This window comes from Simochromis diagramma, unplaced genomic scaffold (assembly GCF_900408965.1).
Source record: "Simochromis diagramma unplaced genomic scaffold, fSimDia1.1 OVJJ01000091.1, whole genome shotgun sequence".
In the NCBI taxonomy this organism is placed as follows: Eukaryota; Metazoa; Chordata; class Actinopteri; order Cichliformes; family Cichlidae; genus Simochromis; species Simochromis diagramma.
Genome location: NW_024386901.1, coordinates 747074 through 766432, shown reverse-complemented (window position 1 = coordinate 766432; position 19359 = coordinate 747074). Strand labels below are relative to the sequence as shown.

The following is a 19359-nucleotide window of genomic DNA, read 5'->3' as shown; positions in this document are numbered from 1 at the left end:
AAAAAAGCAGTAGCTGAAGATGAGAAGCAGGCCAATAGAGATTTATACATAGAAGACGCACCGAGTCCCGTATAGCGGGTGAACTCTTTAATCCTCTGTCAGAAGAAGTGGAACAGAGGGGTGAAATGTATAGAAACACTTTCATTTCTCTCACATTTCCATATTGAAGCACCAAAGGAAGAAGATCTAATAACATATCAAAACATCCCACCAGTACAAAAATTGCAAGATGTCAATTTAAATCCCTTCATTGTGCTCTTTGAAGTTTGGTGAGACCTGCACTGCTTTCGTTTCACATATTTAAAGCTTAAAAGAACAGTCTACCATAGGTTGCTGATGATGCTCTGTTAAAAGCACAGGCATGGTGAAAATGGTTTGAAAAGACGCATTTATTCCGTCGGTTACCTGCTTTTAGATGAGAGGCAAATTACTACTAACAGTAAAGCACAGTCTGACCTTCTGACTCAAAAGTCGATGTTAAATATGGTTTCTACTGCAAAAAACAAGCTCTGTTTACTGTTTCAATGTGCCATTTACTTTCTAATGGACGCAAAGCAAAGAATATTTAAGTAAAGAAAGAAAACTGGAGAAAAAAACCCTGCAATGGGAGTACTGTTAGTTCATAATGAACAGCTAGACAGTTGGAGAAAAATGGAGCATTTAGTTGAGATTAAAGATCTGGTTAATAACATAATAACGTAAAATAATTCAACAAACCTAACTAAAAACTAACTTTGAAACATCTTTGATAAACAGTACCGTTTGCTTCATGAGTATTTGCAGTCACCTGCCTCAACCACTGACACTCACGGTTCTTCTCACACCGGTTGCTGGTAAACTTGCATCTTCCCACTAACTCCTTTTCTTGTCCATTTTCATTTTCATCAATTAGCTTTCACATGACGTCATTATTGGCGAGCCCACCAGTAAAAGGAGAAACAAGACTCTTCTCTGGTAACTTCCAGTTATTTTTACCAAGTTTGTTTCACCAGAATTTACGGTTGCTAGCAAAGCATTAAGTATGGCACTGTGCGTAACAACACTCATCCTGTCTGGGGATTTTTGCTTCAGTGGGAAATCTACACCATAACTATGTCACAACCGCAAGCCATCTGAGACCCTACAACGTAACCTCCCTTGAACTGTAACTACATATCGCGCCGAAGCAGCAACTATTGTGATTGGCCTGTTCAGTAACCACCGTCTCCACAACAAACAGGGCTGACAATGGCAGGTCAATAAAGTGACATGGAAATACGTTTTGATTAGACTGATTATATAAATGACCCAAAATGCTCCTGTAAAGATAAACGGCACAGTGGTGCAGTCGTTAGCACCGCTTAACTTTCCACAGTCCATGATCAGTTAAGTGGTGATTCTAAATTGGCCAGAGATGTGAGACAGATAAAGAGCTTGAGTCATCAGTAAGCCTAGAATAGAGTCTAATCTTACTGACCAGGACACCAAATTAGTGAGAACTAAACTAGAAAAAGAAGGTGACAGTAATGAATGAGCAAATGAAAAACAAGAAGAAAGAAGAAAAAGAAAAGCAGCTCCAGCTCCAAATAAGACAGTTAACGAGACAAGCTGTCCTCTGGCTGGGAAACCTGTTACTCAACCACTTGTCCAACTCTGAAAGCAATTTTCAAAAGTTGGCTGTTAATTGTCTGCATCCAACAGAGCTGTGAACAGTGCTGCGAGGCACCAGTGCCAAAGGACACCTTGTGCTTATCAGAGACATGAGCAAAATAAACGCTGACAAAACAAAAATATTTAGTCCCCCTGAGATGAGAACGGGTAGAGAAAGCTGCATAAATCTTTGGTATAGTCAAACAGATACAGAAAAAATGAGTTTCATTTTGTCTTCCGTTGTCTTTTATTAGGAACCACGCTACGCACTACAAAGGACTCTTCCCAAATTAATAACACGTGCATGAATCCTGAGGGACAGCGTTTCTAATTGTTTGCACGTTTGTGTGTCTATGTGGACTCCACGTTTTCACTGTATTCCTGTTTCAAGGATAAGCCTCAATTTAAAAATGCAAAAACATTTTGTTCCACATCCTCTCCAGTAAGTCTTTAAAAACTGCCCTGCAGGTATTAAACTCTAATCAAAATGATAATCAAGACTAAGATTTATACAAAGTCTAATCTCTTTACCTGTACTGCTTCCCAGCCCCACTGTCGGTACTTGGGGTCATGAGTGAACCTCCACATGTACCAGTAGGTCTCGATGACCTCCGGCCGCAGGATGTAGTACTTCTCATTCTGCCGAACAGCCACCGCCTCCAGGCCGCTGTCGAACTTGAAGGCCTCTGGGCCGAGCTTCAGCACTTAAGAAAGAGAAAGAAAGGTGAAATGTAAAGGAAAGGCCAGGAGGTAGAAGAGAAGGGAGTAAAGGTAACATTGGAAGAAGAAAAAGAGGCAAAAGGGAAAAGAAGAAAAAGCCAGAAAATAGTGGAATGAATCAAGGATGTGATAGAACAGAGAGAGGAAGGAAAAGAGTGATTAAATAATTAATGGTTGAAAAGAACAGAGAGGAGATAAAGATTATCTTTTGCTCCGTGCTTGTCTTAATATGAAATAGTGCCTGTGTGTAAGCAATAAAAAGCATCCCAACCCACTGATTTTACAGGCTTTTCTTCTTTTTACAACCACTGCTTTCTGCCAATGAAGTGTGATAGGCATTAACAGCCTGAGTGGAAAATTACAGAGGCTGACAAAACAGTGACAGGACTGTCCCTGAACGGATTAAACACACTGACATGCATATGTATGTGTTGACGCACACATTTAATAGCTCCCATTAATGGCTGCTTATTAAGAAACAGGCCAACTTTAGACAGCCTGACCACAGCTATCATATTCTGACTCTCTCCCTTTCTATTCTTTATTTGTCTCTTTCTCCATCTTCATTTGTTGCCATGGTAATCCCTCCTCTCCTCTCTGTCAAGTAAATAGTATATTTTTTATGCTTGCAGGAAATGGCAATAAATAAAGCATTAATAATAAAAAAAGAGCTGAAAAACAGGTACTTTACTAACTGCATAGTTTCCAATTAGGACAAGCAGAATTAATTGTTGGTTGAGTCACTGGGAGGATTTTATAGATGGATTTACTGCATGGGCAATCTCAGGGCCTGCTGATAAGATTTATTTTTTATGTGTAAAATGTATCAGTGTATATAAAATATTTGAGTAACTGGATCTTAAAATACAGTACGTATGTAAAATATTTTAAACGATTTGTAAATTAGTTGCTTAAACCATAAATAACGATTGGATCAAGTCAAATGGAAATTGTCAATCTGCTAGCAGGAGTGGGTGATTTTCCGAGCTATAGTCCTGCCTCCAGTGGCTGACCTGAATGCTAATGCTGCTAGCCTGAGTTTACAGGAGAACTGGAGCTTTGAGACAAGTGACAGTGATGCTAGCTTAGCTGTGCTAAGAGGGAAACTGACTGTGTCCTCTGACATCTACTGTAGAGGATAACGACACCCATTCAACATTTTCCTAACGTATATAGTTAAGACTATTTAACACTACCTGTCAGCATCTGATCCACACCAACATTAAATGTTTAGGATATTAGAAAGTCATTAAAAAAAAAGACAGTGACAGTGATCACTTTTCTCTAGCCTGTATGCTTGTGTATATTGTGTTTGTGTATATTGTGTTTGTGTATATTGTGTTTGTGTATATTGTGATTGTGTATATTGTGATTGTGTATATTGTGTTTGTGTATATTGTGTTTGTGTATATTGTGTTTGTGTATATTGTGTTTGTGTATGCAGCACACTGCTTCCTCACCTGTCCTGTCATAGGATTCGTGGCAGGTGTGCGCGATCTCAGCTCCTAGCTGCAAATAGTGTCCGGCCTTGTCGTCAGGTGAGCCATCGGCGCCCAGTGCAAACATGCCTCCGGCGAAGCAGGCCAGGTGGCCCATCTTCCTCTCCAAGTGGCCATTCTTCCACTCGCCAATGAATGTTAGGCCACCGTTGGATTTGCGTACGAGGTGGCGCTCGATGGCCTACAGGAAGAGAGAGCGTGCAATTGCGGAAACAGCAAAGGCTCTAATGGGACGTGTCAACATTTCAGAGAAGATGAAGACCCAGAAAAGTAGAATATAGCAGCTTGTTTTCAGTAACAACGTGCCTGTGTATGAGTGTGTTTAACAAGATAAGGTGGGAAACAGGAATGACAATATTAATACTGGTATGTGGACAGAAAAAGGTTACACCGTTTGAATGGGGCATTGACATTGAGGGCAACTGCTTGAGGGTGTGGAGGGTCAAACAGAAGGAAACTAAAGCAGCAGTGACGGTCACATTTGAAATCCAGCCACATCCTTCACCCTTTGCTCCGCAGCATCTGCTCTGTTCAGTCTCTGACACTCTTAATGATGAGTAGACAGCTTCATTAACATCTGCTTTCTACTAAATCCACTCCTAGTTTACTTGAAAACAAAGCAATGTCTTCCCTTTGCAAAGGTGGATACTGAAGCTGGTCAGCAGGGACTCTGTGGTTATTAAAAAAGAATAACTGCTGACATTTCCAGTTACAGCTCTGACTCATCTGCATGCAGTATACGATTCTTCATAAAAGAAAACAATCTGTATTTTAACTTTGCAGCATAAGTCACTACGCTGTACCTCGATGGCGTCATCGTAGGTCTTGCGAGCCTCTGTGTCAGTCTTGTCTGACATGAGCCAAGCCTTCAGCAGGTACTCATAAAAACTGTCCCCGAGTCCTCCAACAGACGTGTGATCTGCAGAGAGAGAGACACAAAGAAAGCTCCAAGTGTCACCGCGTGAGCGAAAGAGGAAAAGCAGCAAGAGCCAAACAAATGAGAAAGCCAAAGTGAATTATTTATTTTTTGACTTTGCCTCAAAGTCCTTGGCAGAGTGTAGCATATGGCATCAAAAGCATTTTTTTTAATCAAAACCTTGGGCATTTTTCTTCTCTACATCCACAATATATCAGCAGCGTGCTTCCTCTCTCGTCCCATTTTGTTTACCCTCTCCCTGATGTGTGCGCTCACATTTCAGTGTCCCCAATCGTCCTCGTCAAAGTTTACACAGCTTTCATGTCTGCCCTAATTTGCAGGACACCACAAAATGAAAATAGGATGCCAGAATCTGGCAGTCTGGGATCGCAATAAGAAAATAACCCCCTGAGAGCACTCAGGGCCCACTCTGATGGCACTTTGGTCAGTTTCAAAGGCAATTTTACTGACCCACAAAATATTACTTAAAAAACCCCCACAGGGCTTGAATGACTGTAAATTATCCCATATATACTGATCTTTTCTACATTTGGTTTTGTGAGTGATAATACTGCAAATGAATTGGTGCCTCAACCACTTTTGCACAGATGAAATGTTTATTCAACTCTGCCTTCACTCGGGGAAAAACTAGAATATTCTTCATCCTTCAGCTCTGTGTAATCATAGCTGATATTTGAGCAGATGCTTTTTGTCTCATCATCAAGGAGATTCTTTTCTTTATGTGATTAACATGCCCGCAGGTAAATGGAGGGATGCACAAAAGACGGGGAACAAGGAAGATGAAAAAGCAATCTAAGCAATGAATTATTCATCTTTAGTCCCAAAGAGTGCGCAAATCTCACAAACAACCTTGAAGACATTGCCGAGGCCAGTGTGGGCTGACGCATGAGTTTATGTCTGGATTTCACACGTGTGTGCTTGAGTCAGTATTTACACAGAAATGACAGCAAACAGCTAAGAGCCTGTGTCTATGAAACTACTTAAAAATGAGCACAGTGAGGTAGTCAGAGCGTGGAGGATCATTTGGAGGGTTAGATGACAACTACTCTGATCCCCCAAAGAGTCTGGGCACTCTAACGTACATGACAGGGTGCAAAATGGAGACTGGAGCCAGGGGAAACAAAGTGGACTCACATTACAAGCAAGTCCACTTTATGTTCCAGCGTTCATGTTTGGGGGCATAACAAACAGCATGTCTGACCTTTAGGAAAATGAACCTCAGATAAAGTAAACGATCGATGTATTGTGGTATTTTGTTTAGAAAAGAGGCATTTGATATGGTTGACACAAGTCCTCTCTTTTCTTTTTTAATGCAAAGACCCCCTTTTTAAAAAATGTGGTTATTGATGAATCCTAAACTACTGATAGCTTTAACAAACTATGTGGACAAATGATGGAAATTGCCAGATTCTGCAAATATAGGACTTCTCAATTAACTGCTATTTCACTGTTAAATATTAATCACTAAATAATTATTGTCTAATTATGACGTTTTCCACTTTTTTTAAAAAAAAATTTGTGACTATTTGAATTACTTTGATATTTGGAGGGTTAGGCTGTCTGGAAAAAAAAAAACCCAAACAAAACTGGGCACTACCACCCAGAAACATGCCGTGTGTGCCAAGGTCAATCCATTTAACTCACTGTTTGTGCGTCTGAGATAATTGACATGTGATATCTTCATGAAAACATCTGTCTCACTGTCCTAGGAGCAACCATTGTTTTTCTTACATTTTTTTGTTTTTAAGACTCTAAATAAAGAGCCAAGCTGTTTGGAAGTTTGGTGAATGATGAGCCAAACCTTTTCATCTGCTGTAATTAGAACCCGACTGATATATCATTCGATATTAAATATTTGCAGATTGCAGGTTTTGGTGATGTTGCATAGTTTCTTCACCAGATGCATTTCCATTTCCTTGTTGGTAACACATATTTGACATGCTACAAACACAACAATCAGCTGAATCAAGCAGCTCTGGGGAGAGATTAAGCAAGTTAATCCATAACTTTATATTTTCAGAAAACTTGACCTTGACCCTGAGGTATGGTATCAAATAAATTACTATCTACTTTCAAGGGAAAAAAACAAAAAATAACATTTTTTATGAAATTAAATTTCTTGGAAAAGGGTTGTACAAATGAAAACATGCCAAGCTCTAACAGTCTTTTTCTGTTTTGGTAGTTTTATTACAACTCTTTACTCATACTCTGTTTTACTGTCACCTCTCACAGTTTTAACTTAGCATACACCCACATATACTCCCTAAGCTCCTGTCTCCATTATTTTCTGTCAATCAAAGCATCTGGGTCATGCAGAGAGCACCTGCCAATCAAAGGCAGGGTCTGCTGAGGTGGCAGCTTCAAACACACAGACAAAGACGCATGTGTAAAAAGACGCCTTCACAAAGCTTCACACGCGTTCTGTTTCAAAGCAGAGGTCAAGGACACAGGCTGCCTGGAAAACACAACATCTTTGCATCTTATCAAAAGAGACAGTATAATGATTTTTATGTGAAGGACCCGAACCAGCAGAGATTGATATATTGTTATTGCAGTTTTTAAAAACAAACAACTGTCTTTGCATATACAGCAAAATGAAAAGTGGGAACTCTTTAGGATCACCAGGATTTCTGTACTAATTTCTCATACAGAGTGACTGATCATTATTTATTTCACAATTACACACTGTTGTCTGGAAACTGTTGTACTTTTCATGACTTTATTGAACACAGAGTGCTCACTTATCGTGCAGGCTGTTAGTGCACTCTTTAAATTAGCATCCTTTGAAGCCTTCTTTACCATTTCAATTTAATTCAATTAATTGTTTTTAAATTATGGAGCGCCAAATCATAACAGTCCCCTCAAGGTGGTTTATATTGTCAGGCAGACCCTACAATAATACAGAAAACCCCAACAATCAAATAGCCCCCTCTTTGAGCAAGCACTTGGCGAGAGTGGGAAGGAAAAACTCCCTTTTAACAGGAAGAAACCTCTCACAGTCTGAAAATCAAGACCAAGCAAGTGTTTACCCTTCTCCTCCCCAGAGGGTTCTGTCCTCCTTAGCTCACCTTAGGACACCCGTGTTACAGATTTACCACAAACTTCCCACCGGAGCGAGTTTTTGACCCACTCCACGTGCTACTCCTGCAAAGCAGCACAGAGGTACACCCCCCATTCAGCATCGTGAGAGACTCCTGTGTTTTTAAGAAGGTGAAATAAAGTATATCGATTTGTTATGTCAGGTTGTGTCTATAATTGTGAGCCAGATTTAAATTACACCACAGTACACCCTGGAATTCTTTGTAATTGTACATAAACTGTATATAAAATATGGTCGAATTATACCGAAAATAATGGATAAATTGTGGCCACGTTATGGACTTCAAAGAAATGCAGTTCACAAACTAGTCGGCAAAGTTCCATTAGAACACTGTTGGACTCGGCACCACAGTTTACATGATATACACTCAGCTCCAAGTTCTTTAAGCAGTAGTGACAGCATCAGAAACAATGGAGCTGGAGCCACACAACTGGATGATCCCAAACAGGTTTTCCAGCATTATATTGTGTGTAAACATTTTCACGTAACAGAGACATTAAGCTGATACAATATAACTACTCTTACAAGAGGTAACCTGTTCATAGACTAGACTATTTCGATCAAATAAAGAATACATTAGTCAAAATCGAGGTGGCAGTTTTCCTAAAAAATTCAATGAATAACCATTTGGGCAAAGAATAAAATGTTTTCACTCAACATTTAGTCCTATTGAAAGGAGGAGAAAGGAAAAAAAATTACAAAACATAATTGGGCTTCTTTCAGTGACTTGATGTCAATTCAAGATGACATCAATGAGAACGGGAATGTTATTGTCTTGTACACGAGCCAGAAAAGTTGCAAAAAAACTGGCGACAAGTGCAGAAGCAGTCAACATAGCTGCTTCATCCAAGCTGCTGTACACTGCATAAATAATAACTTTTTAAAAAACAATTTATAAAGAGCTCCGAATAAAGAGTAGTCTGGCAAAATGCCAGCCAAAATAAGTAATAAAAGAGTTTTAAAACTTTTATGAAGCTGCAGAAAGACACCGATACTGTTGGTAAAAAAAAAAAATCTTTATAGGTGTAAAGGCAGTTCTCTTAATCTTCAGGTTGTTTCTTGCCTACACTCCATCCTCTGGGAGAAAAGAGTAAGGACTGAATAATAAACTTTTACCTGTAGCAGTGTGTACAGCCTGTAGATACTGAACCTATGTAAAACACTATTCTGTCTGGGCTATATTTAACTCTGATACATGAACATCTAGAGATGAAAGACAAGGACTGTATACACAGGAGCAAAGAAGAGTCACTGCGAGGTTCCAAAGAGGGAGTGGGTGCTGTGTGTAGATAGGTAGCACTGTGTTACACTAAGACAGAACAGTGTGTGGTAATAACACTGTCAGTCACAGCTGGATCTCATTAAGAAAGGGGAGCTCAGACTCATTCCTCATTAGTCTGGCTTAACTACCGTCTACACACCTACACATTAACATACACGGGGCAACGCTGCACATGCTGTCAACACACGCTTCCAATCTTCAAACGGTCTCATCCAATACCAACATTGGCAGTATTCATAATTCAAACACAGAGTTATTGCAAATAAACCCCCATCACAGAAAAGAAAGGTGTTTTTCATCCTGTCTGTTACAGTTAGTTTCACCCTGAAATAAGTACAAACCAATTAAGCTTTTTAGGAAGATAACAGAGCCTCCAAATAGTGGTTGTCTACTTGTCACAGAAGATAATACGGTAAGAAAACCCTGCAGCTGCACAGATTTTAACTCATGGTCTCTGTTAGGTTTGTTTGCTGATACGGTACTAAAGAGAGAGACAGCCTCACTGCCTCTCTGTTCTGAAGAGCTCATCCTCGTAATGAATTTAAACAAATGTATCTCGTCTCTATTTGACATTTTCTGTCACCGTGTTCTGTTTATCTTACAGGTCTTCTAAATTACACAAAGAACAACCATATTTAACTTTATGTCAATTTACTTTAATTTAACCTTAAACATAATTCAATAGGTTTTAAAAAAAAAAACAAAACAAAAAAAAACACACTGCTGTAAAGAAAAGAGTTACACACTCGCTCCAAAACAGAAGACTGGATAATAATCAGTTTAACTTAATTAACTAGAGGCAAAATTCGCCTTTGTTGTACCTATCAATAAATACACATTTAATAAACAATAAGTGTTTGCTTCCAAAGTTTGAAAGTGACAGTAATTTTATTGTAACAGTGATCATTAAAGATCGATCACGTTTAAGAGTTTCTGAGCCATAGCTAAGCCTCGCCAATAATATGCTATAAATCATAAAACTGAACTGTGCAGTTTAAAGTGCATTTAATTAATTCAATACTTAATTGTCCCACGAGGGGAAATTGGATTAGCATTGATACAATTAGAAAACTGCTAAGACCAATAAAATATGCTTAGTTTGTCTATCAGTCCCTCCTACACATTGTCTGGGCCAATAGAAACCCTGGTATGATGGTAACACATTATATCATGTTATAACGACTTTGCTCACTTCCCCTCACGGTTTGCTGAGCCTGCTGTTACATAGCGTGGCTTATTAGCCAGCTAGATATCAGGTGAGACATGAAAATATTTCAGTTACATTGTGAAGTGACACTAAGCCGCAGCCAGCTAAATCCCTGTTAGGATTATGAGGAGGTCATTGGAAAGTTTTCTTTCCTGCAAGTGCTCCTCAGTCCCAAAAGGTTTCAAATTCCTGCTATAGATGACTGGACAGCAACATTTTATAGCTTCATGGAAAATGATGACTGAAGTGAAAATACAGTGAAATCACTCATACTTTTTAAATTTAATTTCTTATATTCTATTATATTGTATTGTTGCTGCTGTTTGTACTATTGTAAGTTGACCTTGACGGTCTTAAAAGCATCTATAAATAAAATGTTTCATCATCATCATTATTACTACTATTATTATTATTATTATTACTTTGCAACAAAAAAAAAAAAAAAAAAATCACCATTCAAGGATGTTGCTGCTCAAAACTACTTTCATCTACCTGAAGTTTCATATTAATTACACTGCTCTCACATAACTCCCTATAATCAATAACAGTGCTAAGGCAACAAGGTCAAATAGCAGCAAATTAATGTGGCCTGGCCATAAAAATCACGATGCAGACACTCAAGGAGCAGCATGCAAGTGTGAGCAGGAAACAAACTCTGCTCATATATGCAGACTGATCTACACTGAAGGCACAGAAATACACATGCGCAGAAAAAGTTGTTTTAAACATTTTATTTCGCAGGAAGGTAAAGAAAGGCTCATTTCCTGACTCATGCATGCACATAAGCAAACATAAAACATCCATCATCACCTGCCTAGTCCTCCAGCTTGCCAGTTGCTATCCATCTGTTAATGCATTCATTCATCCATCAATCAATCTGCCCACCCTCCATCTTCAAACCATTTATTTCTCCCTGCTTTTGGCTCATAGTCTGTGCACTTACAAGTGCATCAGTCTGACTGCCAAGCCACCTATCCATCCATTAATGAGCCTCTCCATTTATCTATCTATCCCTGAGTGCTCTTCATTTGTTTTGTCAAGTAAAACTAATAAAATGGAGACTTAAGAGTGGCACCATCACCTCATCTGTTTCTCTTTTTTTCCAGTTTCTCCATCTTACTTTGGGTGCTGTAAAACTGAACAGGCTGAATATGGCACTCTCTTACCATGGCAACTATACCTAGGACAAAAAAACCTCAAACACTATATATTCAATTTGAAACAGATTTCATCTTTTCATTTCCTCTCACTGAACTAAAGAGCAAACCCCAAGCAGATTGTCATATCTGATCTTCAGGCAAAAACTATGGTGCTCCATAAAAAAAGTGTGCACACTGACAGGGTATATTTTAAAAACCACAATGCTTTAATATTCTGTTGGAATTCCTAGATAACAAACACCAGACCCATATATAACTACATATCAGTCAACTAGCATCTAAGTCTCTGATGTGAAAGACATGCTTAAAAAAAATGAATGAACAGATAAATAAACAAAAAGAAATATTTAGTAGCCACTATGAAAGATTGGACAATAAACTGAAATACTCTTAAGTACTGTTAGGGGTCAACGTGCATACATTCAGGGCTCTGTGTGTGTGTGGGTGTGTATATGTTTAGACATCTTTGTGAGGGCAGAAAATTTGCACACTACTATACTTGTGGGGACCAAATGTTGTTTTAGTGTCAGGGTTAAAGTTAGGTTTAGGCTGAGGATTAGGATTAGGCATTCATTTTTGATGGTTAGGGTAAGCGGCTAGGGAAAGCGTTATGTCAATGAGATGTCCTCACTAAGATATGAAAAGGAGTGTGTGTGTGTGTGTGTGTGTGTGTGTGTGTTTTAACCAGCATTACATTTACAATCTGCAGAGTTACTGATTATAACAATACAAAAGTTTCATTTAATACAACGCTCTGTTGGCCTTCTGTCCAGCTAAAAAACACTTCTCCTTACTGCTTGCTTATATAAAGAAAAAAAGCAACAGAAAACGTTCCAGTGACGCACTTTGTGTCCAAACCCACATTTGAGTTAGCATTTACATTGCCTCAATACAACAGCAATCATTCTTTCTATTATTATTTGTGTTTTCCAATGTATAATTCAAAACTTGATGTACCCCTGACTAATGCTTGCTGTCTCTGCAGATCATTTTTTCAGCAGAGATATAATTAAAGAAATGACTGCTTTCAGAGAAAGAATAGTTTGCCACTGCAAGCCTAACTTTACTTCAAGAGTTCTTCATTTCCGCTGGCTGACTGCCGAGTGTAATCGATATACTGGGAATACTACATTCCCCTTCTTCCATTTTCTTCTACTCCATTCAATTTGTTCTCATTAAACAAGATCCATTATGCTTTTCATCTTTTCTTCACTTAGTGATAATCTGTTCTCATTCTCTTCATTGCTCTCCTGATTCCATGATCATTTCAAGCTCACAAGAACATCGACACTTCCCAAATGCAGCAATGCAGGAACTCGAGCATTAAATCATATTTAATGCTTAAAAGAAATGCTTCATTACAACACTGGAAAAGCCATTTCACCCCAATAAATGGAACACTGAAATGTATGAACAGTTCAGCAAATGCAGGATTTAAGCTAATGTCTAATCATGAAAAAGCAAAACATCAAAAAAGTCATAAATTAATGCTAACAACTACAATGCTTTAATGAGAGCCCTGGAGCTATGCGATAATGTCAACACAAATACATGTACTTACGCTGGCCCCAGCGGCCCGTCCGGGGGTTCAGGTAGTTTGGGTAGAGCCCGTTGGGTCGGTCCATTTTGGCTAGTAGCTTTCGGATGTGCATCACCTGAGAGGAACACCAGTCGAATCGGTTTTAATCCAAACAGGAAATGTTCTCCTTTTTAATCTAAATATTTCAGCATTTCTATTTTGAATGTGGTTTCTCTTATTTAAGATAAAAGGCTATATTTTTTTTCTCAAAATACTGTTTTTAGACCGTTATCCGCAGTTAAATAACAAATCAGCACGCCGGCATGAAAATTAGGACATATAGTGTACATTCATACTATTACCTTCTGATAGTAGGCTGGGTTTCCTGTCAGGTAGGTGAGGTGAACAAACTCCATGTGGAGGGTCCCAAACTCAGCCAGGATGCTACTGCCTGCTGACGCCCAACCCCAGTTACGGCCGACCCCACTGAAGAAAACAAGAACACACAAGAACAAAGAAACGAGACTTGGTCATGGTGGCAAAGGGTTAGGTTTCAACTTAAACCAATGATGGATGGACAGTTTGAATAAGGATTTACGTATCAGTTTTTAGGGCAAGGATTTTCAGATATCTGCCTTATTCACATTATCAGAGCCCAAGAAGGCTAGTCAGGCCTTCATTCTTATCATCATCATGGTTTCCTCTAATGTTTCTTATCTTGGATCTATCAAGGAATTTGTATAACCAAGACATATGCTAACCATTTCCCTACTGTTGCCTTTAACAATGCGAAAAAAAGACAAACACATTTGTCATGACCAGGACTGCACCACATCATATCATCAATGGCAACACCAGATTAAATTAAACATGATATAAAAGTATCATGTTGTGATATCACAGATAAATGCCACACATTTTAATTCCACGCTGTGCACACAAGACGAAACTCCCAGGAACATGTGAGAGCAAGAGCCACATTTCAGCCTCTGTTAAGGATTTAGTATTTAAAAAGGAAGCTACTTAAACTATCTCCAACATAATACGTAAGAAAACAGTTTCTTCTAAAGGTGAAAACAACTTATTTTACTACTTGAGGCAAAAACACAGTCAAGCACAACCAGACTGTGAAGGCATGCATAATACCAGCAGCTGCAATAAACGTTAGCAAATGACTCCGCTCATCCTTGGAGCTCTCGCTAGCTGCACTCCATAAGACAGGTAGAGCACATGGTTCATGGAAATTACTGATGCGGTTACACTGAAGTAAAGAAGGGTTTAAAGATACAACATGCCAGAAAAAACATTTTCATTTTCAATTTTATTATGTTGCAACCTATATCGGGCGATCGTGGCTCAAGAGTTGGGAGTTCGCCTTGTAATCGGAAGGTTGCCGGTTCGAGCCCCGGCTTGGACAGTCTCGATCGTTGTGTCCTTGGGCAAGACACTTCACCCGTTGCCTACTGGTGGTGGTCAGAGGGCCCGGTGGCGCCAGTGTCCGGCAGCCTCGCCTCTGTCAGTGCGCCCCAGGGTGGCTGTGGCTACAATGTAGCTTGCCATCACCAGTGTGTGAATGTGTGTGTGAATGGGTGGATGACTGGATATGTAAAGCGCTTTGGGGTCCTTAGGGACTAGTAAAGCGCTATATAAATACAGGCCATTTACCATTTATATTTACCATTTAAAAGCTACAAGGTTACATTACTTTTGTCACTGTTAAACTAAAGTGTTAATCAGTCATGTTGCACTTTTACTTAAAATTAGATGCAAACTAACTTTAAGAAAGTTTTATACTATTTTAAGTCTTTTAAATGCAGGTGTATTTCAGACCTTTTTTAAGGACCTGCGTCAGGTTTAATAGGAACCTAATAAAAAATTTAACAGGAATGCAAAAGAAATAAACTTTTTAATGGCATCTTTTAAATTTTTCATCTTCATAACAACCATATAAATGTGCTAATATGGTATATAATCAATTTAAATATCTTTTGGTCTAGGGAAACACAGCAGAGCTTCAGGCTGTTGATGTGCTCTGAAGTAAGAGTTGCAACCAGTAAAACATCATCTTTTCTCAGTCATGTGACGCAGGAGGTGGATGGGAATGCTTCAGCTTTACATGACAGGATGCAACATTAATAGGCTGTGACTTGTGTGTTTGTGTGTAAAGCACCTTATATAAACTGGTTTGTCACTTATTGTTTTTTCTGGTTTAAATTCCTCTGTGTACAGTTGTTCCCAAGAGTATTTGTGGTGCGTGTGACTGTGTAGCTATGGATGGTGATCTGTGTACGCGTACACACACACACACACACACACACACACACACACACACACACACACACACACAATAACTGAATATGTAGCGACCAGCAATGATGTAATTTGATTTCATTGTTTCATGCTGAATAAGAAAATGTAAACTGATAATAGAGAGGGCAGGCTAGGACAGGAGAGAGCGTACACATGAGGCATAAAACTGCACAAAGTTTCTCATTCTGTGCATGGGTGAAATGAAAGGGAGGAGGAAAGAAAATGAGAATAGAAACACTAACAAGAACAGAAAGCGATGAATGTTAGAGTAACATTATACATCAGGCAAGCAGAGCACTGTTAGAACCTGCATTACAAACAGGATGGCTACATGTTTCTAAAAGTTGAATTTAACACTGGTTCTGGATTTTTTGCAGCTTTTTATAAAACTAATTTGCACAACTTCCAAAAATTTCCCTCAACACTTGGGCTTGGCTTTATTGAGACGCACACACACACACGCACACACACCCTTTCTGAGTTTGGAAGACCTAAAAAAAACAGTCAAAGCCAACTTTTAAATACATTAAAAGCAATGATTTTACTTGTAAGGTCCAAGCAGCAAAACTGTGAATGTGTTTCTACCTTTCAGTGGATTCAACAGCACCTTAAAAATGTGTATGTTGGTAAGATAAAACACTGCACTAAATACTCAGTGTCAGATGGTATTTTTTCTACTCTTACATCTGTATGATATCGCTCACAGGGGATATTGCTAATACAGTTAACATAGACACACAGCTCTGGCTGTGACCACCTGCTGGTCAAACCTTCTGTCTGCAAGGAACTGTAAATCACAGCAAAGCTGACCTAAACTGAGAGGCAGGGAGACTAAAAAGTCTAGTGTATAACCATTATGTATAAACCATTTCAGGTGGCTACATCATGAAGCTCACTGAGAGAAGGCCAAGGGTTTGCAGCGCTGTCAACAAAGCAAAGGGTGGCTACTTTCAGGAATCAAAAATGTAATGTATTGAGAGTTATTTATCAATTTATCAAGGTTTAAATTAATAATACTAATAATAATTATAATAATAATAATAATTATAATAATGAAAATACATTTTATTTGAGGGCACCTTTCTAAATCCCAAGGTCACCTTACAAAGTGAAAAAGATATCAATAAAACATAAGATTAAATTAAATGGTTTCCCTGGATTTTAAGTGTTCAATCGGGTGCTCAATAGGGAAGGCGAGAAGTTTACTATTAGCCTGCTTTATCCATTCCAGAACCAGTGCGTGCTAATGCTTGTTTGGGATTATTGTCCTATCAGAACACCCTCTCAGCTGAAGGTGATAAACTGGCTTCCCTCTGAACTATGACGTTGGTGTTCCAGGTCATGACAGGCTTGAGTCTTCATGGCTTCTAGGTTGTTCCTTGAACATCTCAACTAATTTCCTCTGATCTGAGGGTGAAAGTCTGGCTCTTCTTTCAGACAAAGTGGTGACACAGCTAAGTAACACGTACTTAGTTGTTTGAACTGATGCTTAGTGTCTGTAGTTGTTTAGAAATTACTCCATCAAGCTTCTGGAGTGGTGTTTCTAAAGCCCCAAACTCAACCATATTGAAAATGTTTGGACTACGCTTAAATGACGGGTCAGTGCCAAGACACCAACCATTGAACTCTACTCATTCTGCCAAGAAGAGTGTCAAATATCCAGACAGAATTATGCCACAAACTTGTTGATGGCTATCTGGTCAAGATTCAACTTCCAGAGTGGTTTTTAACCAGATATTAGTGAGGTTACATGTATGTAACTGTGTCAATTAGAGATAATCCAAAACAAATTCAAATGTATGTGCTTTATTCTTGTTTTTTAAATTCATTAGAGATGTATGCTGCCCTAGAAAAAGAACACTTCAAAGTAATCAATAAAACACCAAAATGACCATGACATTCGTGCTCATGAGTGGATGTAAACTTCCAACCACAACTGTAGTTGTTAAGTAAAGCAAACTGATATCTGTAAACTCTTCATTAGTATTCTGGTGAAATCTGTTAAATCTCGTGTAGTCTCAAAAGAAAACTGGCATTTCTGATCGTGTGGAATTTATTTCATACTCATTTCAGCATTTAAGAGAACCTAACAGATGATGGGATGGTTTTTAGTGGTAGTGTCACTAACCTCTTAAGGTTGACCATGGCCCAGGGGATACCAGTGGGGGTGTTGAAGGCAGGAAGCAGCTTCTCAGCTAGCTGGACTGCCTTCAGTTTGAAAACCTAGAGAGTGTGAGAGAAAGGGTTCACTTTAAACATATACACTTCATTCATTTGCCCGCTAAATGTTCGACTCAAACACCTGACAAACACAAGCATAAAACAACTGCCAACAACCAAACAAATGCAGAATGTTGGATACTGGGAGAGACATGATTGCTAAATGACGGCCACAGAGCTGAGCAGATTTTTGGAGAATACAGAAATCTTAATATATGCAAAACCTCCCTTCAAACTGTGCTGCAGTTTGAGAGAAATACCGATATGTCTAGGGAGAAAACCTTGCAGGGCATAGGACACAGTCTAGATTTCTATTATCATGACTGGCGTCTAATTTCTACAGACTGATGCAGAGAAATGGACATGTGTTCGTTTGGAGATTACACAAGTTCTGCTGCTAGTTTGACAGATGAAGGCTCAGAAGCCCTCGCTGCAGCGCTTGTTCTTTTCTCAGCTTGCCAATCAAAGAGATAAAAGGAAACTAAGGTTATTCTGCTGCTGAACTGAATACAAGCAAATGCTGAAAGCTGAAAATGCCACTGTGGATGTTGTGATTCAGCTCAGCAGCGACTGAGACGACAACATCTACTGAAAAGACCTTTTTCCAGCAGCAGGCGTTTACTTCCATCTGCGGTCAGTTGACATTCTAATAAACTATCTTACACATTTTACATCACATTTGAATAGAACAGAAAGAAGACGGCTTTTGTTTCCATTCTAAATTGCACAGGGCCTTTATTTTGCTTTTGTTTCTGTCACACATACTGCTGCAGCATTGGAGTCTCATATTCAATACTGGGTTCACTTAATAAGGCCAGAATATGTGGAAGTAACTCTGCAGGCAGCAGTAAAGTAATGTCTGTTTGATGTCAGTGAGATGGGATATTCTTAATATGGTCATCTAAAGGACACAGATCCAGCTGTGAGAACAGAAGCACACCTGCAGAACGGGTGGGTGGTTGTGGTGGGAGTGTGGGGGGAAATTGGTGTAGTGTTGCAGGAATGCCAGTGAATGACGATGTTATGGCCTTTCAATAGTCAAAGTAAAGAGTGAAAGCGATTTATTTTTTACTCTAATTTTCTCTTTTATGCAATTAAAGTAGTACAATTACAAATCCTCTTTGGGGGTTGCGTCAGTAAGTAAAGTCAGTGTAAAACTCTGCTAAATCAAACATGCAACCCACTGAGGTGACCTCCTGTGGCAGGGAGGAGCCAAATGTAGCCTCTTTATATATTTTATTATAAGAGTCATAATAAATTTAATCTGCCTTGCAATAGTTTTACATCATGCTGTATGTCCACATATAACTGACACTAGGAAGACAGACATGTTTTGGTGTGCACGGCTTTAAGCACACAAGTTCAATCTCGTGTCCTGCCTGATTTTTAAGCTACTTTTAAAAGATTTTTCCAACAGACATTTTTGTAAGGCAACATTAAACATGGATGTAGCTTCTGGGTTGAAAAAATTAAGCCAATGCATAAGTGCCTAAAAACCTGCATTCTATCTGAAAACCACCACATGTCAATAACAGTTATTACCAACCCCCAGTGGTTGGTAATAACTCTAATAAACATTAACACAAGAGAAGAAGACACCCTACAATGAGTTGAAACATGAACTTGTTAGTTATTGCTGCTTCAAAATCTTATTTGGTTTTCATATCTACCCATTTTCAGTGATATCTACTTTAATAGCAGGAAATTAACTAGGCTTATAATTCCTTTGTCTCTCTCTTTTCCATATTTTTTAAGAAACCTATATCTGACAACTGC

The 19359-nt window shown here is 38.9% G+C and overlaps 1 protein-coding gene across 2 annotated transcripts in view; it reads right to left on the bottom strand.

Moving 5' to 3' along the window:
- man1a2 (mannosidase, alpha, class 1A, member 2) overlaps positions 1 to 19359 on the bottom strand; it is a 141640-nt gene that overhangs the window by 13366 nt on the left and 108915 nt on the right. For both annotated transcript variants that reach the window (XM_040034718.1, XM_040034719.1), the window contains exons 7-12: positions 17492 to 17586; positions 13416 to 13539; positions 13096 to 13189; positions 4652 to 4767; positions 3810 to 4029; positions 2161 to 2333 (exon numbers count right to left, since the gene is read on the bottom strand). In XM_040034718.1, the coding sequence (XP_039890652.1) occupies positions 2161 to 2333; positions 3810 to 4029; positions 4652 to 4767; positions 13096 to 13189; positions 13416 to 13539; positions 17492 to 17586 (822 nt within the window). The remainder of the gene's footprint in view (positions 1 to 2160; positions 2334 to 3809; positions 4030 to 4651; positions 4768 to 13095; positions 13190 to 13415; positions 13540 to 17491; positions 17587 to 19359) is intronic.